The sequence below is a fragment of the Heliconius melpomene genome, chromosome 1 (genome assembly GCF_056956725.1).
Source record: "Heliconius melpomene rosina isolate 202511_hmr_F chromosome 1, ASM5695672v1, whole genome shotgun sequence".
Classification (NCBI taxonomy): domain Eukaryota; kingdom Metazoa; phylum Arthropoda; class Insecta; order Lepidoptera; family Nymphalidae; genus Heliconius; species Heliconius melpomene.
In genome coordinates, this window is record NC_140389.1 from 6,208,894 (window position 1) to 6,232,822 (window position 23,929).

At 32.5% G+C, this 23,929-nt stretch overlaps 3 protein-coding genes across 4 annotated transcripts in view; 2 read left to right on the top strand and 1 right to left on the bottom strand.

Moving 5' to 3' along the window:
- Nucleotides 1-18,922, bottom strand: part of side-II (sidestep II transmembrane protein) — a 339,951-nt gene extending 321,029 nt beyond the window's left edge. For both annotated transcript variants that reach the window (XM_085195977.1, XM_085195968.1), the window contains exon 1: nucleotides 18,751-18,922. The gene's annotated coding sequence lies outside the window, so the exon portion shown is untranslated. The remainder of the gene's footprint in view (nucleotides 1-18,750) is intronic.
- On the top strand, nucleotides 4,423-10,762 carry LOC146541098 (vitellogenin-1-like). The gene is made up of 6 exons (XM_085194680.1): nucleotides 4,423-4,451; nucleotides 8,269-8,527; nucleotides 8,818-8,966; nucleotides 9,513-9,724; nucleotides 9,980-10,133; nucleotides 10,663-10,762. The coding sequence occupies exons 1-6, from the start codon at nucleotides 4,423-4,425 to the stop codon at nucleotides 10,760-10,762; spliced, it is 903 nt and encodes a 300-aa protein (XP_085050806.1).
- Nucleotides 13,021-16,538, top strand: LOC146541099 (lipase member H-like). Its single transcript, XM_085194772.1, has 7 exons — nucleotides 13,021-13,084; nucleotides 13,379-13,424; nucleotides 13,612-13,870; nucleotides 14,600-14,748; nucleotides 15,170-15,384; nucleotides 15,810-15,963; nucleotides 16,200-16,538. Exons 1-7 carry the CDS (start codon nucleotides 13,021-13,023, stop codon nucleotides 16,339-16,341), a joined length of 1,029 nt encoding a protein of 342 aa, XP_085050898.1. The 3' UTR covers nucleotides 16,342-16,538.
- Nucleotides 18,923-23,929: the final 5,007 nt, after the last annotated feature.

The following is a 23,929-nucleotide window of genomic DNA, read 5'->3' on the forward strand; positions in this document are numbered from 1 at the left end:
TTCGTAAAACGAGAAGTAGTTAACGTAAATAGAGATTACAAAGGCCACTATTGCGACAGCTATCGCAATGGAATTGTAACTGGTGGGAGATAGAATTTAATGTAATGAAAATTTTACAGTACAATTGTTATTAGACTTGTGGGTTTACGCGGTGTTATTATTTTTTTCTAGCTTCACGCTTTTTCCTGCACGTAACAGGGTAGGCAGAGGGAACCTGGGAACCTATTATTAAGATACACCGCTATTTAAAGAGGCCGTAGTGGCTGTGGGTTCGGTCCCTACTCGAAGTTATGTATTATTTTCAATTCCTCGCTCTGTCAAGACTAAACACGGCGTTGAGTAACTTTTCGTATCGTAGTGCAAGGGCACAAACGTGTGACTGTAAACAAAACAGTCGTGGGTTCGATTCCCATTCGCCGAAATTAATTATTATTTAATAATATTTTCATTTCTTCGCTCCGACACCAATGCATAGCTCGGCGTTGAGTTCTATCACTCAACACGTAATGCCTCTATAATTCGGCGGCAATTGGGCAACAGAGTGTACTCTGCTTAGCCATCTATCATTCAGGATGACTTAACCTTACTTAAGCTAACCAACGAAATTACTAAAACACTTTAAAAAAATACATAATACATTCTAAGCTTAATTACACCATAGAATATCATACTGTACAATCTTTATAAAGTTAGTAAATAACATATAATTTAGTTTGATAGTCGTCGAAATAGCGGGCCTATATTATGCTTCTCACGTCCCAGTCGAATATTGGCTACAGTAGGACCATCGAAATTTATATGTTTATAGACTTTATTACTAGAAACATAAGATCTATAGGATATATATTTACAAGTAACGTGCTTGTTTTGTGTATTTTATTTTGTTTTCTCGCATAATCATAGGTTTATTATAATAGGATATCCAATTTTAAAGGTATCGTGGAAGTGGAAATATTTTCAATTCAAAAAAGACTCTTTTTCCGAATAGCAGTGTAGGTAGAGGACTTTAAAACATTCATTTTCCCATTTTCCGCTTTTTGTTGGGATATTGTGTGTTGAGTGACGGAAATCAATAGAGTACTTTGTATAGAAAAGTAATCAGGTTGTTAGGTTCCTTCTACTTAGCCTACATAATATAACGTAAAATTAAAAAAAATGTATTAAATATTTCACGATATTTCCACCGTTCTTAGATGGTTTTTAAGAAACCCAAGTAGAAGTCTTGTTACGTTCAAATTTTTGTATTTTTCTGAAAAATATATTACTGTTGTTCAATTTTATATCTATATATATAAAATCGAAAGGTCACTCACTCATCACGAAATCTCAGAAATTACACGTGCTAGGAATCTAAAATTTTGCATAGGAGTTATTTATAGGACATAGATGCTCGCTAAGACGGGAATTTGCAATATTCATTCATTTATTGCATTTCAATTCTAAGGGTTTGTTTTTGGGGTTGAAAGTTTGTATGAAACTTCGTTACTACAAACGCTAGGAGTCTCAAATTTTGCATGGACGTCGCTTATAGGACGTAGGTACTCATGGAAACAGAAATTAATAATAACGTAGTTCACGCAGGCGAAGCCGCGGGCGGGCCGCTAGTACTTGTATAAGTATACCGCACGTGAAGTAATTTCAAACCGGCATGATACATCGATGTCTTGGCTTCGACGTCTCGAATGAACGATGACGTCCGCAACCCGCTTTAGAAACACGGTGTTATATTGGAGTAGTTCTGTTGACTTCTCCAAGTTAACTTTATTATTAATATACGTGTACTAATTTTAAAGTTACTTTTGAATTGTAACAATATATTACTTTATATTCGGGACTACAATATATTATTTTTTTTTGTTTTACTTTTCTTAAAATACTTTCTTGTTTTAGTTGGAATTTCAGGAAATATTCTTTTAAGGGTCCCCTAAACTCCCCATAGACCCTACATGTCAAATTCCAGGCTTCTACGTTCCTTGGTATCGTCTATGCGGTATTTGACAGAAGCAGAAAGTTTGATATAGATATATACATATATAGTACTATATTATGTAAAATAGAAACACCGTAGATAATAAATATTTAAGTATCTACTGAAGGAAATAAACTTTTCTCACACCCTTGTAGACCAATGTCAACCGGTGTTTTATTATACTTTCCGTGGAAAGGGCTCGCGGTAGATTAAACGTTTTCGGAATTATTTTGTATCAAAATTTACTTATTTTTATCTCACGGAGAGATGGGCCATGTTATTGCGAAACACGATTGTTGTGGGTACGATTCCTATTAGGAGAAATTAATGACTTAATATTTTCCTATCCTCATTCTGGTATAAAACGCGCCATTGAGTTCCACCAATACCTCGAAAATTGGCAGAAAGTGGGAACGGACGGTATCGTAATACTAGGTCCCCTCTGCCTACCCTGCGAAATGCGAGATACAGCATGAAGCTAAAAATACGAAATCTCTTTATTTTGTCACTAAATGTTTGTTATAAAATATATAAATTATTAATTTAAAAAAAACCCTGAAAATGAGAATCACTTTAACTAATAAAAAATTATAAAAGAGGGTTAAACGGATGAAGGATGTTTAGTGATAATTAGCGAGTAAATAAATCACATAGCTATCTATTGTCTCAACAAATTTGGCTTTTATTTAATATTTATGTTTTATGTTAAATTACTAATAAAAATTAGAGCTTCTTATAAGATTTTTGTGTTGCCATCTTTAAATATTATTAACTTATCCTATCCTATATCTTATAAAACAAAGTCGCTTTTCGTGTCTGTCTGTTGTTTCTAACTCTTCTTCTTCTAAACCACCCAACGGATTTTATTGCGGTTTTCACCATTAGGTCGACTATTTTTCGTAGAAGGTTTATATATAGTTTATTATTTGTACATTCTTATGTAAATTAACATAAATACGAAAAATATGAATAAAGTCCTACCCGCTGAGACACTTTCGCGCATGCGCTGCTTTAATGGTAAGTACTACATGAAAAAAATGTACTGGAGTATTGTTCCTCTCAATGAGATCTACAAAAAAGTCCGCGAGAGCATATTTTTAAACGGTTTTATTTAGCTCACCCCGTTTGTTTGTTTGGGTCAAATTTAGTAATTGAAATTTAACCCTCTTCCCGTTAACCGATTGATCTGAAATTTGGTATACGCCTTTGATTCTGGTGACAATACAATTATCCATATTCAATATTATTATCTTTTAAGGATAACGTGTAGTGATCATATTTCTGTCTAAAAATAATAATTTCAATATATTTTTTATTGTGAGGGATATTTTTCCATTATGGTATTAATCCTTATCCTTTAAAATACTTTATTAATTTTCTACGTTAAACGAAGATAAAATTTGCTTTTTAAACTATTTCGAAATTGCGAATAGTTTAAGAGAAAAACGCATTTAATTATTGACACATCACGCCGTTCACACATCAACTGCATCGAGTCAAGTTTCACTTATCCCTTACTCTCAGCATATAAATAAGTTTATTAGTTACGTTTGCCACTTAATGTAGATCAAAACTGTCTTTTCTGTTTTTCATTTTAATAAGTACTTTAGAAATTGTTACAATATCAAAAAATCCTTGCTGCGAAACGCGCCCCGCGACGTTTTGCTTATACAAGCGCGTCATGAGCAGTCATCGGTGGTTCAGTAGTAGAATGCTCGCCTGCCACGCGGGCGGCCCGGGTTCGATTCCCGGCCGACGCATTCTATTTAATTTTCCTCACAGGCAGCCACGTAGTGCTTGCTTTTCGTCAGTGACAGAATACCCTCTTCAGCATTAACCACAAGCTCGAAAAAAAAAACCCGCCTGTCTCTATAGCAACGAAGATTTAGATGCGTTTGCACGTATTGGATAATCGGAGTTGAATGTATTATTTCAGCGCGATATATTTGGTTTCATATTTTTTGTAGTAGTTATTAGTAGGTAGGTTTTTGTTTATAATTTCTTCCGTTTAAAAATAGTCATTTAACTATCTAAAAATAGTCATTTAAATATATTTTAATAAGTACTTGAAAAGATTAGTAGCACAGATTTAAAATTACGGTACCTACTAAAAAATCCTTGCTGTGTAAAACAATTGGAAAATCCTTATTGAAATTACGAAAATGCGGGTTGCATTAGAGTTTAATTAATTTTCACATTATCTTAAGTGCTTTGCAAACATACATTATATGAATAATCCAGTAGTAACAGCGGGCGAAGCCGCAAGGGGGTCGCTAGTTTACCAATAAAAATAAGTATTACAATTAATATTGTATGGCAACTTTGTGCTTTTGTATAAAACACGGTATTTACTTAAATTGTTTTTAATTAGCTATATTGAGCTCGAGCAGGGAAGGAGAGTGTTAGTACATTGCAAGGTCCCTGGAGCCTGCACTTGGGTTGCAATTTGCAAGATGGGACTTGCGCTGCTCCGAGCACAAAAGTATTTATATACACTGCTCAGTAAGTGAACGTCTAACATAATGATCGTGATTTCAATTACATGAAATGTGTAAGTATTATAATAAACAAACAAGCCACGGCGTTGAGTTACGCTTTTAAACACACAATGTTTTTAAAATGGCCATTTATTGCATTAACAATTGAAATTTCTATTTAAATTTTAAATTAATTTGTCTATTATTTTCATTAAAATCAATTTACATACTAACAAACAAATATTTGTATAAGCAATCTGTTTTACATATTCAAATATTTCAATATAAATTTTCGATAACTCGACGACCGAGTTTGATACACCTACAAAAGGTTCACGAAATCTAATGAACAAAGTTCATAGAATTTCATAATGAATGAAATACTATTAAATTACAAGGAACATTGTAAAATATCATTAGTTTATGTAATTAATACTTTGATTTCGTAATGGCTGATTCAAAGTCACATTTTTGGTAAACAAAATAAACTAAATTGAAAATAATTAAAATTAAATACACACATTGAGGCTACACATTGAGGTCGTCATGGCACATGGGCACAATCGTGAGGCTGTAAACGTGATAGTTGTGGGTTCGATTCCCACTCTTAGAAATGAAATATTTCATAATTCCCCCTTTACACTCTATCCTACCCAAAACAAGGTAGCAAGTGGAAACCTCGCCTGACAATAAAAGATTGTGGTTTCGAGTCCCACTAATGAAATTAATTATTATCATTTCTTCACTATGGAATTCTGAATTCCACTACTCACCACGAAATATTTTAAAAATTAGACGGTGCTTAGGGAGCGGAGTGTCGTAACACTAATTTCCCTGTGTCTCCCTTGCTATGAGGAAAAATTATGAAACTTTTTATTACATATGCAATATTCACATATATCTATACAATACTTTAGAAAACTGAATAATATAAACAATTCACATCGTAATTACCTATTTTATGAGAAACTGAAGAACTTCCTACAGTCCTTTCTATTTATATTTTCATTTACCAATCAATTTTCGTAACACACCGATTACCATAATACCAATTAAAAGTTGTTACGAAGTTTTAACAAGTAACAGTCGAAAGCAGAACGGGCGACGTCAAGTATATTTTGTAATAAACACAGGAGTGTCGTTAGAAACACCTTACCTTATATTACCTTATAAATATTTATATCGAGGTCATTATGGCTCAATGGAACAACCATTTGGCGTTCGTAACGCGATGGTTGCGGGATCGATGCTCGCTTGAGGAAATGATACATTAAACATATTTATAAAAAAGATGTCGTGAACTTTAAGACGTGAAATGGAAGAATTTCAAGAAATCATCTTTTAGTGCTAGTTCCTACTCTCCCTAACCTACTCACAAGCCAATGGAGAATGGCATGAATGAATTGTAACTTCGATCCCCATTATAGGAAACAAAATATTTATTTAAATTTATATTTATATTTCTTCGCTCTGGTTTCGAGGCAAAGCACAGAATTTCCGCCACTAAACACGTAGTACCTCCGAAATTCCGCAAAAAATTGGGAACTGAGTGTCTCAACACTAGGTTTCCTACCCTGCTGTGTGCGGGATACAGGGTAAAGCTATTTTTTTTAATTATAATTTTACTACAATATGAAATATTTTAATAAATACATATTTATTATAGAATTTTAAAAATTGAGTTTAATGTATTCCAATATACATATTTTTTCAGACATTTGAATAAATACAAATAGTTATATCATTTAGTAACGCCTAGAGCAATATTAATGTCAATAACGTTTTTTTTTATATATATGGCGGTAATAGTAAAATATATTTGTTATATGAATTATTTTTCATTTCTCGCTTTAGTAACAAGACGAAACGCGACGTTAAGTTTCGTCACTCAACACACCATTTCTCGAAAATTGGGTAGTATTTGAGGAATATTCTCTTAACACCATGTCCCTGTGCTTACCCTGCTATATGCGGAATACAGCGTGATGCTATAAAAACACACATATTAATATTATCTCATACATCATATAATTTTTTTTAGTAAATATGGTTTTATTTATACAGATGTAATTTTAACAAAAGCATTTGGTTTGAATAAAAAAAATATTATAATATAAAAATAGAGATCCTCGAAAATTTCGTGAGAAATGCAAAGCTATTGCACTTTTTGCAGCTTCATACTTTTTTTTCAAATAGCAGTGTAAGCAGAGAGAATCTAGTGCCATTCTCATCTCCACTTAACTCCCGAATTCTTAGACATCGCGTGTTGAGCGGTGGAACTAAAACCTAATTTTAAATATCGACACCCGCGAGTAGGAATCAAACCGGCAATCACTACGAGTACAATCGTTAGTGGACTGCGCCGGTATGGTGTATGTTATTTTTTAGAACACAGTTTTATTGACATTTAAATTTTCATTGTATTCTCAGTAATTTGCATTCTACTATTTTTATAAACCAATATTTATAGAAGATGGTTGGCTATAATATGGCTATTAAAAACACGCATAGAAACGTGCACCAAATGCATAACACGCATACAGCAGGGTAGACAGAGGGAACCTAGTGTTAAGACACTCATTCCCCACTTTCCCCCGGATTCTGGAGGCATTGCGAGATGGCAAGTGGCGCGGAACTCAACGCCGCGCTTTACCTTGACACCAGAGCGAGAATAAAAATATATTTTTTTTAAATAAAAAAATCTTATGATAACCCAATATCTATAAGTGGATCAAAATCAGTTTTTAGATTTTATTACATAGTTACAAGTCGACCCAATATTTTGGATATTATATACCCAGTATATAATAATATAATTAGGACAGAACCTAATTTCATATACCAAATAAGTCTTAGCCAAATTTTATAACAATAATATTATAATAAATGATTAGCATAAAATTTTAATATAAATTATTAAAATGTTATGCTTATTATTTATTCTTTCGACTTTGTATATAATATTGGTTCATTATCATTTAATGTACTGTCCAGAGGTTTTTAAAAATCATGAATCCTTCGAACTGTAATAGTTCGTTGAAATTTCTCATTTTACTTGGTAAGTCTATTTTTTTTTTAATTCACGCTGTATCCCGCATTTAACGTGCTAGGGAGTGAGGGTCTAGTATAAAGACAATCAGTTCCGCAATTTTTGGAACACTGCGGGTCGAGTGGCGCGCGTTTTCATACCTGAAAATGAAAATAGTTCATTTCCCCGAGTGGGAATCGAACATGGTACCATCCTGTTTACAATTGGACACAACAGTTTCACTTTTTTTACTTTAAAGAAAAATTAACGTATAAAATTATAATTTCAGGTACACTAGGCACTAGTATGCGGTGCCAATATACGATGCTACGAAGGGTATGTATTTCTTTATACCAGTAGAATAGAATATTCCATATATTTAAGATTTCGTCAGACTTACTGGCTTTTCCTGTGTAAAAAACATCCTAGTTTTGATAAGCTTACTGTGATATTTTTAATATATCCTTTATAAGATCTTTTATTTTTATGATTTTAATTAATTTTATATGATATTCTTAAACTTGATACATACAGTACATTTGAATGTCACCCCTGCCTACACGTGATCACTGACTACTGCACAGTGTTGTAAAAGACGAATTTCCAAAATTGTTTATAATTGAATATAATATATACGAGTATATGTAACTCTTAAAGAGTTACATTTTAAAAAATACATTAATTTCTTCATCTTCATATCATCTTCATCCATATCTAAATAATGTAATTAAGACACAAAATAAAAAAAAATGAAAAACAAAAAACAATCTAAATATATTAATTTTAATTTCCAGAAGCCTCGATAAGTTTACTGAAATATCTTTAGAAAAACCTGAAGTCTTACTGAACTCTAGTTGCTTCGACGCCAAGAAGGACACCATTATATACGCATTCGGTTTCAGAAAAACCCCTTCTGATCCCTTAGTGCTGAACATCATTAAAACATATTTGCATTTGAATTATAATGCGCTATTAATGAATTGGGAAAACGAAGCCACAATACCGGGGGTGGGCGATGGATCTTATGGAATTGTCGTTTTAAATTTAATAGAAGTATGTATTTTGAATATTTTATGTGTTTTAAGGGTAGTTTTCAGAGTTTCCAATTGAAATTTAGATATTTTTATATTCCAATATATTTCCTTTGCTGTGAAGAGTAGAGTAAATCATCACTAGGTTCTGTTTTCCTTATACATTTAATAGGCTCGTAACTACAGTCAATAGTCAAACTACCAATATGTCTGCTTGCGCCGGTTTCCATACGGTGGTGTTTAGTTAGTCATATCCCCGGAACCTTTAAGTGACATTCGGAATATCAGTAATTAATATTTAACTGTTTTCAGGTTGGCAAAAAACTAGGACAAGCTATCGTTAAACTTTGTGATGCTGGGTTCTCTCTACCTAAGCTACATCTTCTTGGTTTCTCTCTTGGAGCACATTTGATGGGTAACGCTGGTAAAGAAGTGAAAAATCACAAGCTTTTAATATCGAGGTATATAAGTGTTTTACCTTATAGTTTTACTAGGAATATATATAACAGCTAGACCCAAAAAAAATGTTGTTCATTTTTCTACATTTTTAAAACGTTATTTCACACTTGGGAAAGAAAAAACCAAATATTGAGAACCCGCTACTTGGAAACCAAACAAAGTGCCCTAACCACTAAGCCACACGTTCTACGGCTTAGTGGTCAGGACTCTTGGATAGTGGACAAGAGGCGCGGGTTCACATCCCGTAACGAAAATCTAAATTTTGATTTCATTAATTATGACCATGTATATAAATATAACAAAAAAGGGTAGTGATATTCACGAATCAAAATTTCTGGAACCTAAAATACAAATATTAGATTATAAGTAATTAAACGAGATACCACCACCAAAACGACTCTCAATAGCATGGTCGCCTTGTATTGTGCAGAAAACTTGGTGGTTGTCGCTTCCCAATGGCATATTTTCATTTCAATTATCACTTGGTAAACAGAAAGTGAAAGATGCTTGAAGACTTACCACGAATAATAAAAAATATTTTTGTTCAGAATGACACTTTTCGATCCAGCTGGACCACTACTTGACTGCCCAGATTCATTTTCTGGAGCGGCTAAAGATTGTGCTAAATCGGTGGTGGTCATACACAGTAACCCTGGTAGACTTGGAACTTTAAAAAATGTTGGTACTGTTGATTTCTGGCCTAACTGCGGCAATAATATTCAACCAGGATGTGCGGTTAACAAGACAGGACAAAATCCAGGTAAAACTTATAAAACGAGAAATTGTTGTACAGAGTATTTTCAAAGTTAATTCCCACTATTTTAGTCAAGATCTTCTCTTTTTAAAGATATAGTTATTATATAGTATTTTTTTTGGATTAAAAAAATATATTTGTCGTCACACTCAATAAAAGAAATAAATAATAATGCACACTAATGGAGCCTTTTAGTAATTTGAAATGCAAATAGCTCTTTGTAATATTAGCAAAAAAATATATTTTACATATACTTTATAGATGGCTGCAGTCACGATCGTGCGTGGAGATATTTCGTAGAATCATTGGGGAGAAAGAAGGCGTTCCCCGCCAGAGCTGCTGCAAGTTGCGAAGAATGGAAAGCTGGGAAAGGCACCGACCAGATTATTTATTTGGGAGACGATATAGCTGAAGGGTACGTTTTTTATTTATTCATTCAAGGAAGGCCATTACATTCTCTACTTTTGATTTCATTAAATATTTAATATGTAGCGCAATTTAACGCCGTACTTTGTTTGGTCTAAACGGTAAATTAAAATATTTGGAATATTTTATAACTAACTACTGACCAGCGCAATATGGTGCATATATGTGAAAGTTACGTTGATTTTTATTATATTTTGAAATATCAGTCTTCCACTTAAGACAATATATTTAAAATAAATAAAGCTTCACGCTGTATCCTGCACACAGCAGGGTAGGCAGAGGGAACCTAGTGTTAAAACACTTCGTTCCTCACTTTCTGCCGAATTTTGGTGGCATTGCGTGTTGAGTAGCGGAACTCAACGACGCTCTTTGCCTCGATACCTGAGCGAAGAAATTTAAATAAAGATTTCAATTCCTGGAGTTGGGATCGAACCCACAACCGTCACGTTACAGTCACACCCTTGTGCCACTGAGCTACGACGGCCTATGTATTTATAAAAAAATTATTGCATTTGCAGGATTGAAGGCAACTTCTATTTAAGAACTAATCTTAAAGAAAACTTTGGCCTTGGAGACAACGGTACCCAGCCCGTGATAAAAGATGTATGTAAAGGATGACCAACTCGATTAACAGCTTTTTAGGCAATAAATGTTTATTCTTATATCTAATTGTTAATTAAATAAATCCCTCGTTCTGGTTCTGTTCCTGATTTTCGCCACTTAACACACAATGTCCCAAAAATGTTTTAAAACCGAGTTCCTTCTGTATACGCTGTTTTAAAGTATATTTGTAATATTTTGCTATTCATTTAATAATTATGGATTTTTCATTTGATGAAATATTCACTTATGCTGAGTTCATCATCAGGTTCTGGTACCTATTAAAAAAAACCTAACAGAAAATAAAAACCAACATTTACTTTAGACCAAACTTCATAAAAATTAAAATTACCGAATAGCCAACTTTACATTTGCTAGCTCGAAATAACTCAAATAATTCAGAAATAAAATATGTGAAAAACATTCGCTTATTTTATCCTTCACTTTAAAATAGTGAAAACTTCTATATATTTTGTATTTTTATATAAATTAATAAATTTTCACTACATTCCTGTGTACCCTATCAGTAATGCTATTGCATGCATTGTTACTGAACATTAAAAATCTTTAAAAACGGGTTTAGCTAAAGAACTTGTACTACATATAATTAAACAGTTTATTTTATAATATTTAAAAGAGCTACTAGAAACTTATGAAATACGGTAGCTTGGATAGATATCGACTTACGTGCAGCTAAATAAAAATAAATATATTTTATTTCTTTTCCTCTTTATCATGTATTTTGTATATGGGTAGGCAGAAAGGAGCTAAGACACTCCGTTTCTCACTTCTAGCCCAAATTCTATATATTGCGTAGTAATAAAAATAAGAAATATGATAAAATTAGCAAATGAGTTGAATTAAGGGAGAAATTCGTGAATGGGTCTTAAAGTGCCAGGCTTAAAATATGGTACGCTGAAATGTTTATATATTATATTAGCGAATGTCGTGGTTCTTCTGGCTATAAACATGACGGTGGGGGGTCTAATCCCCACCCGGTCAAATTATTATATTTGAACTTATAGCATTTTCCTGCTCTGGTAGGCAAAGAGCTATTTTCAGTTTCGTTACTCAACACACAATATCTTGAAAATTGGGCGGTACCTAGTGTCTTTAAGTCTTGTTCTCTCTGCCTACCCTGCTATGCAGCGTGAAGCTATAAAAGAATATAGTAATATTTTTAGTATCCACATTATGGTTTTATTTATACAGATGTTATTCAAACTAAAATATTTGCTTTGCGTAAACTATTATTATATAAAAATAGAGATCCTCGAAAATTTGGTGAGAAACGCAGAGCCGTTGCTTTTTACAGCTTCATTCTTTTTTTTCACACAGCAGTGTAAGCAGAGAGAATTTAGTGTCAAGCTATTCTCATCTCGAATTAACGCTCGAATTCTTATATATCGCTGGTTGAGTGGCAGAACTAAAACCTTATTTAAAATATCGATATCCTCGAGTAGGAATCAAATCGGCGATCACTACGAGTACAATCGTTAGCAGACTGCGCGACTATATTGTTGTTCAGGAAAGTAATATTGTCTTTTAAGTTCTCAAATACATTTACGCATAAATTCATCTCGTATTTTGTATTCTTCTATTTTTATAATCCACTTCAAAAACGTAGTTACCAGTTTCACATGCATCTATGAATATGAAATTGTTGGAATTGAAAATATTTGAAAATATCTTACTATTTTATTTACTTATATTTATCTATTTACTATAAATATCTTAGTGATGTTTATAGTTAGTGGTTGATATTGTTTTCAACGAATGTAATCCCAATAACTAGGATTAGCAGAAACTTGAGACCGGGCTTATCCCTCAATAGTACAAAGATGGATACCATTACTTCACCACGTGCTCAATGCTATGCATATATGCATATATACTCAGAGTTATAGATGTCCTGGTAATCTGTTCCACTATTCAGATTCCTGGCTCCATCATCAGACCAGCACGATGATAGATTATTGTATTTAAGTTATTGTCATTTAAGCTACGTGTAATTGAGAAGTTTCATGATAATCCTATATTTATATGTGGGTCAAATTCAGTTTTTATTTTATTACAAAATTACAAGTCAATTAAAATATCAATATAAGTAGTGCGGAACCTAATTTCATATGCCAAATCAGTCTTAACCAAATTTTATAACAATAATATTATAATTAATAATAATTAGCATAACATAGAATGTTATATATAACCTTGGATTTTCTATATGCTCTTAGTTGACTATCATAAATATTGTACTAACTATTTAAGTCAACATGTTTTTAAAAATTATGATACCTTCGAATTCTTATAGTTCGTTGAAAATTCTTATTTTACTTGGTAAGTTTATTTTTTTAGATTCACGCTGTATCCCGCATTTAGAAGGGTAGGCAGTGGAAGTTTAGTATTAAACACTCCGTTCCCCACACTTTGCAAAGTTGTCGAGACAATCTTCCAACTATCATGCTCACAGTCAGATGCATGACAGCTTCACTATTTTTACTTTAAAAAAATCACGACGTCGAAAGTCTTCACGAAATGTACAAAATTTGTGAAATTGGACGTACAATAGAAAGCAGAATGAGTAAACAAAGAAACTAGAAGCTTATTGAACGTATAACATTATAATTTCAGGTTCACTAGGCCTAGCATGTGGTGCCAATCTACGATGCTACGAAGGGTACGTATAGTTTTAAGTTATATTTTTTTCTTATTTTAATCTTATTTTTAGAAAGAAACTAGTATTAACTTAATACTTATTTTTGAGTGGTTTAATTAATATTCTAAAAGTATGTGTAGACAATTTAATTCTAAGTAACACAAACATATAAAAATCTTAAAATAGGAAAATTAAATTTACTTTTCAGAAGCCTCGATTACTTCACTGAAATATCCTTAGACAAACCTGAAGTCTTGCTGAACTCTAGTTGCTTCAACACTGAGAGGGACACGATTATATACGCATTTGGTTTCCAAGAAAACGCTACAGACTTCACAGTGCAGAACATCATTGGAACATATTTGGATTTAAATTATAATGCGCTATTGCTTAACTGGGAAAAAGAAGCCAATGTGCCAATACTGGGCAAAGCATCTTATGGAATTGTCATTTTAAATTTGAAAAAAGTATGTTTTTTCAATAGCCTAAGATCCCAGAGCCGCCAGACCTACGTCATTTTGGAATAGCTGAAATTTTAAAGACTTTAGTCTTTCATTTTCAGAAATTAAGGGATAGCGCGCACTGGTGACTTTTGTCACGGTGACAATAAATTTTTTGTCACTGACATGTCACCATACTTTTCGCGACTGCGCGCACTTGCGATGACAGTGACGAAATTTTTTACATTTGATAAAATGGATCTCGAAGAGATGGTTGTCTGTGCACTAATATTGAGAAATAGAAAAAAAAGCAAACGTAGTAAATATTGGTTTTCAAATTGCTATTTGAACAATCCTTTAGGGATTTGTCATAGAGCAATGGTCTCAACTCAATTTAGTTAAGACAGTATGTTACATGACACAGCAAGCTTACTATTAAATTATACAAAATGTTTACATAAATTGTAGCCTACTTGTTATTTTTATGTATAACTAGTGGGCCCGGACGCGGCTACGCCCGCTTCGACCGCTACTCTGGTGGTAGTTTTTGCGCGAAATTGAAACAAACACTTTTTCACACATTTATAATATTAGTAGGATATGTTCAAAAATAGCTTCTTTAATACCTTTTTAATCCACTATAACCTTTGTCTTAGTCGACGGTAATTCAGTAACCGTATATATTTTTTGAGATTTGAATAAGTCATAGTATAGTAGTAGATCGGTTTATAGTAATTATCATTGAACTCTTTTCAGGTAGCCAAAAAACTGGGACAGGCTATCGTTAAACTTTGTGATGCTGGGTTCTTTCTACCTAGCCTATATCTTCTAGGTTTTTCTCTTGGAGCACACCTGATGGGCTACGCTGGTAAAGAAGTAAAAAATCATGGACTTTTAATATCGAGGTACAAGTGTTTCATGTTAAGTGTTATTTTATACTTAAGAAAGAAAAATACCGTTCAGAAGCGTACAAAAGTTTGAGCAACCACGCTACATAGAAACCACACAAGGGCTCTGTCCACTAAACCATACTTTCTATGGCTTAGTGGTCAGAGTTTTGCGATGGTTTCCAAGAAGCACGAGTTCAAATCCCATTTACTAAATGGTACATTTTGATATCATCAAGTATGAGATCAGATCATTCATAACAGAATAATTATACAAAAATTACTTACTATTTACTAAAAAGCTACTATTATATACCAAAACGAAAATTCCTTAAGATTTAAGACGAATAATAAATAAATTGGGGGAGGCCTATGTCCAGCAGTGGACCTTAAAAGGCTGATGGATGGATGGAATAAATAAATTCTTTTCATTCTACAGAATGACACTTTTCGATCCAGCTGGACCACTATTTGAAGGTCCAGGTTCATTTTCTGGAGTGGATGAAGATTGTGCTAATTTTGTGGTGGTCATACACGGAAACCCTGGGAGACTTGGCACTGTGAAAAATGTCGGTACTGTGGATTTCTGGCCGAATTGCGGCTCTAGTATTCAACCAGGTTGTGAAGTTACAAAGCCAGGCCAATTCCCACCAGGTAAAAATTATGAAATGAAAAATTGTTATACAAAGTAATTTTAAAGTCAAGTCGTTATTTTATTTAACATATTTTCTTATTAAAGAAAAAAATCGTTTCAAATTGATTTATTTAGATGTTTTATAAGGGGTTGAAAATTTGTATGGATTTTTTTTTAAATCGCCATCGATTTTTATAAAATTTGAAATTGAGACTCCTAAAAATATATCATTAAACATGTGTTTCGTGACTTATTATAATTCACCCCTAAATAAGCAAGCGAAGCTGCGCGCGCCCGCTAGTAAGTATATATAAGAAAAGTATATGTAATCTGGTACTTAATAAAAAAAATAATAGTAATCCATACTAATGAAGCCTTTCCGTATTTTGTAATGCAAGTAGGTCTTTACAATATTTAAAAAAAATGTTTTTCATATACTTTATAGATGGTTGTAGTCACAATCGTGCATGGATATATTTCTTAGAATCATTGAGAATAAATAAGGCGTTCCCCGCCAGAGCCGCTTCAAGTTGCGACAATTGGAAAGCTGGGGAAGGCACCGACCAGATTATTTATTTGGGAGATGATATAGATGAAAGGTAGGTTTTGTATTCTATTAAAAATGTAACATTCAGCGCAATCTAACGCCGTGCCTTGTCTTATCTAAACGGGAAAATGGAATATTTGCAATATAAACATTTTGTTGAAAGAGAGTGAAAGAGTTGAAAGAGCTATTAATATAGATTTTGTAATTTTAAAAGAGCTATTAATATATATTTTGTAATTTTAAAATATCCATTATCCACTTATTTATTAAAATTTATAACATCCGCAGGGTTGAAGGCACATTCTATTTTAGAACTAATTTTGAAGAAACTTTTGGCCTTGGAGACGACGGTACACAACCCATGAGAACTGATGATGATCTGGACGTAGATGATATCGGACTAGATGTAGAAGATGACATACTCGATTAAACAGCTTTTTAATACGGAATCCATAAAAAAGCATACTTGTAATATTTCACTGTTCATTTTGGGTTCCTACTTGAGGCAATATTCACTTACAAAGTTCTGAGTGCACCACTAGTTTCTGGTACCTATTAAAATATAATCCTAACATAAAATAAAAACCAACAGTTTCTTGAAACTAAAATTTCACAAAATTGAAATTACCCTATAGCCAAAACTTACATTTGCTAGCTCGAAGTAACTCAAATAATTCAGATATTAAATATATGAGAAATATTCGCTTATTTTATTCTTCTCTTTAAAGTTTATATACAAAATATCTACAAATTTCCACTACATTCCAGTTTAACCTAACAGTAATGCTTGCATTGTTACTGAACAACATTAAACAACTAAATATCTCTAAACACGGTGTTACTAAAACGAGTTTAACTAAAGAATTTCTACTATAATTAAACTGTTTATTATTTAATATTTAAAAGAATTATTCACATATTGTAACAATGGATAGATTTCAACTTATCTTATCTTATTATCTTTTCTTCATGCTGTATACTGTTGGAATATGGTTAGGCAGAAAAGGCTTAGAATTAAGACACTCCGTTTATCACTTTTGGTCCAAATTTTATATATACGCGGTAAAACATTAATTCATTGAAACGAGCAAAAATTTAATAATAAAAATTGTTTAAAATATTATAAAATTAATAATTGAGTTGTAATTAAATAACAGATTCGTGGATAGATTCTTAAAGTTCCAGATTTAAAATATAGCACGTCTTGAAAAATTGAAAACTGAGCGGAAAATAGGGAATAGAGTCTTAACACTATTTTTCTACTGCTTTTATATGCCATATGTAGCGTGAAGTATTTTGTGTAAAATGAATATTATAAGTAAGTGTTTCCATTTAATGAAGACAGTTTAGCAACTAACTGCGTTTATAAGTTATACTTACATCATAGCAAACTTTGTACACGACTCATTGAAAACTTCAAAAAACACAGTATATACCATTAAAGTCTTGTATTAACTAGGTTTTAAATAGATCTTCCGGTAAAACAATAAGTTTGGCAAGTTGTACTTTATTCATAAACGAACTTTTAACGTTTATAAGTGGAGTTCGTTTAAGTTTCGATCCTTGATTTCTTTACCTTTCACTTGAAGAAAAAATCTAGAGTTACGACACTCTGTTAAATATTTTTTTTAATAGATTCGTTGCGTATTAACAAATCAAAGATACATATTACGAAATTTGGGGAAAAAGACATTTTTTTTTTCTTCAAGTACAAGACATATAAGCCACTAATTGAACCCACTATCATCGCATGTATAATAAAAAAAACTTTAATATACACCGTCATAGTAATATGAATAGAAAAATTATCAACCAAAGTAAGCATAAAGTAAGGAATCAGATTTAAAATCAATCAAAGGAGACACCATGATTTGCGAGTCTCGCTCCATCTCGAAACTTTTCTTCTTAAAAATTATATTATTTCCATAGAGCGGAAAGCAATATTGTATGCACCGATGAAAAGATGAAACCGTTGAAAACTTTTGAAGTAAAAAGTGCAAAATTTTTAAGCATTTAACTTTTTTATATACATACAGTGTATATTATGTACTTTGAACTAGGGTTTTGTTCTACGGATTACAAAAAAAAATAATTTGAAATTGTGTTTTTTTTATTTCGATATTAATTTATAAAATATTTCAAGAAACAAGTATATGGTAGGAATAGACATATGGAACCTAACGATAAGACATCCATAGCGAATGAAGGGATACATATATATTACATAATACTTATAATAAACAAGCAAAACAATAGATAAACCTGAATATTCTACATGAATATCAGGGTTTCACGTGTTTAGCATTCTATTATAATTTGGATCCTAAATATCTGTTTAAATCGCGGCCTGCCCAAGGGATGCTACAGCGTCCTTCTAATAAATTGCCCAAATACCTACATTATTATATTAGCCAAACGATCAGGTTTATATTACACAATAAAATGAGGGTATTTTTAAATGCATTCCTTTTTCACTTACATAAAATAATTTAAATTTCTATAAACCAACAAATTAGTAATGACTATCAAAATCATGTTACTTCGATTATGCTCCACAAATTCAATTTTAGATACATAGTACGAATAATTGTATATATATTTAATATATTTCACCCTCAATTTAAAAAATTAAAAAATAAATATAGTAAAACAAGACTATTTCCAAAATGTAATACAAAACGAAGGTACATAATAAAAACGTCACAGACATGGCGCCCAGCGTGGGGCTCATATTATAGAACACTTGTGTTCACCTAATTAGCCTATTCAACGTAGTCTTAAGTATAAAAATCAAGATTAACACTATAACAAGACATTAACACTAATCAAGTGGACTTACAAGTTTCAACAAATATCCTCTTGCCAGATCCACATAGCTTGTGTGTATATGAGTATTTCGGTTTAAATGTAATAATAATGCACACGTTACACAATTACATCCACAAGCACCTTACACCACTCGTCGTGATCACTACACTAAACGGGAGACGACACGTCCGTCCGCACCGGCGTCGCGGCGACAACTGAGCGCGCAAGCCATTCGAGATTGTCAGACGCTAGCGCCAAGTTCTATAGTATTTTTAAATGGAGCTTAAAATATAAGGATTTAATTGTTTTATAATGTCTTAAGGTAGTTTTATATATTTTTTTCAATAATTCATTTTTATTACAGCTTTACGCTTTTAGCCGCATTCTGCCGACTTCTGTAGGCAGATCGAACCTAATTTTAAGACATTCACTGACGACTGATCTGTTACTTATCCGTCCAATTTTCGAGACATTACGTGTTGAGTGGTAGAACTAGAACTATTTTTTGTAAAAGTTGCTTTTCGTCGCCTGGCTTCGCCTGTGGTCTAATGGAAATATCTAAATTGTATAATACATGATATATTTGCTAATATAAAAGGCAAGCAAGTAAATTTTGTCTTAATGCTATTATAATATTAGTAGAGATAAAATTAAATACACATAATATACAAATTATGTTGAACCCAGTTGTGGCGTGGGCACAAGCGTGCGACTAAATGCGACAGGTTATAGGTTCAATTTTCATACTAGGAAATTAAATATTTTATATTTTAATTTCCTCGCTCTGGTAATAACGCTAAGCGCGGCGTTAAGTTCCGCCACTCAACAAAGCCTCCAGAATTCGTTCGTTTCTTTACCATTTAATAGTACCTACACTTGATTTGAAACTCAAATATCCTCAATACAATGTTAATGTAAGTAGTATTATCTAAGTTATTTGCGTTGCCTTGACACAAACTGGCTTAATCGTTTGTGGAGTATGTGTCCTATGTATTGTTTATTTATTAGAGTTACTTTAATCCTATTACGAAATTACGGCCACATTGTAGAAGCGTTGAGTCTCAGAAATTCTTAATTATTTATGTCAAATATATTTTTTTTAACTATACAAAAAAAAATCGCTTTAGTTTTTAGTTTCATACGTAGAGCAGGATAGTTAGATACCAAAGCAGAGAAAGAATAACACATTCCCGTGAGTGATTGAACCCACAATCATCGCGCTAACAGTCATAACATCTGACTGTCCAGGCCCACTGCACCACTATGGTGCTTAAAAAATATTAGCTATATTTCAATAACTTTGTTTGGCTTAAGTGCTGTAATGTAGAAAAAGTTATTGCGTTTCCTTAGGAATTTCAAGAAATCCCCTCTTAGTTTTTTTTTCTTTCACGCTGCATCCCGCACATAGCAAAGTAGGCTCACTCATGTTTTATAAATCTTTAGGAACATTGAAGTGACACATTAATTATTAGAGCGTACGAAAATGAAATTGAAGCCAATATATCTTTAGTTTTTAGCAACTATCAAAATCAATAACCTTATCTAACAGAAGCTTAAAACCGTTTTTCACTTTGTTGTAGAACCTAACGCCGTTTTTCGTAGCAGAAAAAGTACAATTATTTATAACTAATTAATTATTAAACCGAGTGAAAATCAAACCAGAAAACAAAGCGACAAACTGTTCAACTGCGCCATTATGTCCAATAATTCGATAACAAATTCACCGATTCAGACACAAAATGCTTAGCTAAAATAATTTACTGTTATACTTAAGCCGATTGCAAAATAAATTATTTTCATCTTGCAAATGGTCCTTTTTGTTTCAAAGGTAACCGTCGGTTTTTATGGAAATATCGAGAGTTTAATTATAGTAATTATGGACATGCTTGTAAAAGTTATTTTACACATTTTATTAAAATTGATATAATTGAATCGTGTACAATTTAAATTGTATTAATATTCGTTATAAAAGATTACCTGAAAATACGTACATACATAAATACAAATGTATATAGAACAGTGTTATATATTTTCACGTTCTCGTATTATGTGAGATGATGAATGCGTAAAAACAGTATTTGTAGGTAATAGTAGAGGATTTAAATTCACATTACAAAAGGATATTTTTTGACTATATATATATTTTGACTATATATATATTTTGACTAAGTTCAGAACTTATACAGTCAGTCGGACAGTGTCTAAGTGAAAATGTTTGTTAAATAATTTTATTTCTCAAACCTACGTTCACTAATAGTTACATACATATATCCAAATAATATTAAATACGTCATAAAACAAAAACATATTCCACTCTCGTACCTAACTGTACCTACATGGGGATTGACAAATGAAATTTTTATTACCACCCCCGCCACTTACTCTATACTAATGACTTACACATCGTCATCTCACGTTAAAATACACTCGCATTCATATAAACAAACACCCACACACAAAACCGACCAATGGGAGGGCAACATTTACACACACACTCCCATTAAACCTAACGTATGTGTGTGTGAGAGTAACACATTGACAAACTGCATAAAGACAAACAAACATCGCAAAGTAAATGATGGTGGAAAGATAGACTTTCTTTGAGTCTTTTAGAACTGTCCGAGTCACTTTTAAATAGGATGCAAACACTGATAAGACCGGTTCCAGCGATGAATGCTAAATTAGCAACTCGAGCTTTTTACTGTACCTACTAGGGAGCCTTTAGATTTAGTTGACACAACATGGACACCGTTTGCTTGTGAGATTTAAGATATGAGAATAATGTTTAATTGAATCCTGGGAGTAAAGTGTGACTGTAAGTCTGTCAGTTCACATAATTATTTTATGAAACTACCGCCAACAATTTCTTAATTGTCCCGCGTACTGCCCTGAATTCCTGCAAAATGAGGTGACTGTGTCTTGAGCTGCCTTCTGGTATGGTGGGTTTGAGACTTCAGGGATTTTATGATTGGGTCCCTTGGTTTCTGGGGTATAATCCCCCATGATAGGCTCGAAATCAAAAGCATTGTTTATATAGCAAGAAGCTGTATCACTTTTCACATTAGTGACAATCTGTAACACATAATAGACCAACTCGTTTGTCGTTTTATTTGCCTCCCAAGGGCTCTGATTTCAAAAGTTATACCCGAAACGTGGCAATATTATTAAAGTTCCTACTAATCCTACTAATAGAATAAATATAATATTATATTTAATCTTAATATTATAAAGCTGAAGAGTTTGTTTGTATGAACGGGCTAATCTATATAGGCATATAGACAGTAAATCCAATGGTCGTAGATTCAAATCATTATGATTTTAATAATTTTCTTTCCTAGTCTGTCAAGATAATACGTAGCGTTGTACCCCACTCTACAGTATATATAATAAGAAAATGAAAATGGAAACAAAGTTTTTATTTCTCACGCCGCAAAATTATTAAAATACAAATATCAACAAAAAACATGCTTTTGTGAAAAAAAAAAGAAAAATATTTTTAAACATCTAAAGTAACCTTTGAACTTGATACGATAAACAAATCAGAATTTCAGTTTAATCGAAGGAAAATAAAATGCATTTATCGAACAACCCTCATTCGTGATGTGATGACGTATGACCTTATCACACTGACAGCGGTAGGCACGCAATGCTAAGTACTTTATGAGCTTAAATAATAATTTTTGACTTAAACATCACTTGACTGCGGGGAGCAGATGTTTCCTGTATAGCAGGTTAGGCAAAGGGAACCTTATTAATACAAGGTTCCATGGCACTTCGTGACATTCCTCATGCACCTCCCAATTCCCAAGTTGAATGGTTGAGCTGAGAGCTCAACGTCAGTTTTGCCTTGTTACTAATGCGAGGAAATGATAATAGTTCACAATCTCAAATAGGAATCGAACCCATAACCGTCCGTCTTACACACACACGCTGCCGCTGTGCCACGAGTCTCTTATCACTCATACTTTTCTATTATTAAGGCTTAACGCCCATATTTCTCGCTATGAAATTCAAAGTGTTGAAACGATTGTATATCACATTAAAATGCTTGATTTAAACGTTTTATGACATATTTAACTTAGTATTACGTGTGGCAGTTAAGTTTCTAATTATTCTATAATAAAAATACAGTGCCATTAAGATTTACATTATTACCTTTTTACTGACTTTAAAAAAAGGAGGTTATCATGCACGCACGGGCTTTCTAAGACATGTGCTAAACTTCGGAACAATAGGAAATCTTTTAATACTGCAAATCTTTGCACTATTGAGGTCCTGGCTCCCTCATCAGACTAGGTTAATGATAGCATATTATTGTATTGACACCTAAGCTACGTATAATTCGTAAGTATTAAATTTGATTAATATGTATCTACGTAATTGGCATTGAGTAGCGGAGTTCAACGCCGTTCTTTATTATAAAAAAATATTAATTTTAATTTAAATTTAAAAAAATAATTTATTTGTTTGTAATATAAAAAAAATCTATATATCTCTAAACAAAAATCCATCTAAATATAGAAATGTACTAAGTTCTCCAGTAACAGAGGAAAGTGGGGCAGAATGTCATAATGAACAAGTGAGTTTCCAGTTTTGTTTCTTTAAAAGTTATCAGAACGACATCGGTAGGCAACTTCACCTTCGCGGCGTGTATGAAACTCAGTCGAGGATGTGTAAAAACTTTTATGTATTTCTTTATTCCACTGCTGCTTACTTGTTGCGAAATGTGCGAAGCCTTTGAGGAAAAAAATCTCACAATTTCATACCGTTTTTATAATTTTCTTGTATTTTGAAACTTTATGAAACAAAAGTATATTTCTTTTTACTTATTTTTTATAAGCTTGTTGCCTCTCCTTGCGTTCATATTAAAAATCTTAGTGCTGTAACACTCCGTTCGCTAATTGCTAGATACAACATTTATAAAACTCTTCCGTTACGAAGTGACCGACAGAAAACGCACCGAACAAAATGTTTGGAATAAAATTGAAATTTGGCATATATATAGGCCAAAGAGAAAGGCCACTAAAAAGTATTTCTTGAAATTCATAGGAGAACGAAAAAAATTAAGTATTTCCTATTCCATTCTTTAAGTACTACACTACAATATAAAGCAACGAATTCGAACTTACTACTTCACTGAACAACGCAAGTAATTTTTATATTACAAATAATATTTAAATACAAATCAGTTTTGCAATCAACCCTTCAGA

Coding starts and splice junctions, on each gene's coding strand:
- LOC146541098 (XM_085194680.1), top strand. CDS start 4,423: ATGGGACTTGCGCTGCTCCGAGCACAAAA. Junction 8,967..9,512: donor CACAAGCTTTTAATATCGAG/GTATATAAGTGT, acceptor ATTTTTGTTCAG/AATGACACTTTTCGATCCAG. Junction 10,134..10,662: donor GGAGACGATATAGCTGAAGG/GTACGTTTTTTA, acceptor TTGCATTTGCAG/GATTGAAGGCAACTTCTATT.
- LOC146541099 (XM_085194772.1), top strand. CDS start 13,021: ATGTTTTTAAAAATTATGATACCTTCGAATTCTTATAGTTCGTTGAAA. Junction 13,425..13,611: donor AATCTACGATGCTACGAAGG/GTACGTATAGTT, acceptor TTTACTTTTCAG/AAGCCTCGATTACTTCACTG. Junction 13,871..14,599: donor TCATTTTAAATTTGAAAAAA/GTATGTTTTTTC, acceptor AACTCTTTTCAG/GTAGCCAAAAAACTGGGACA.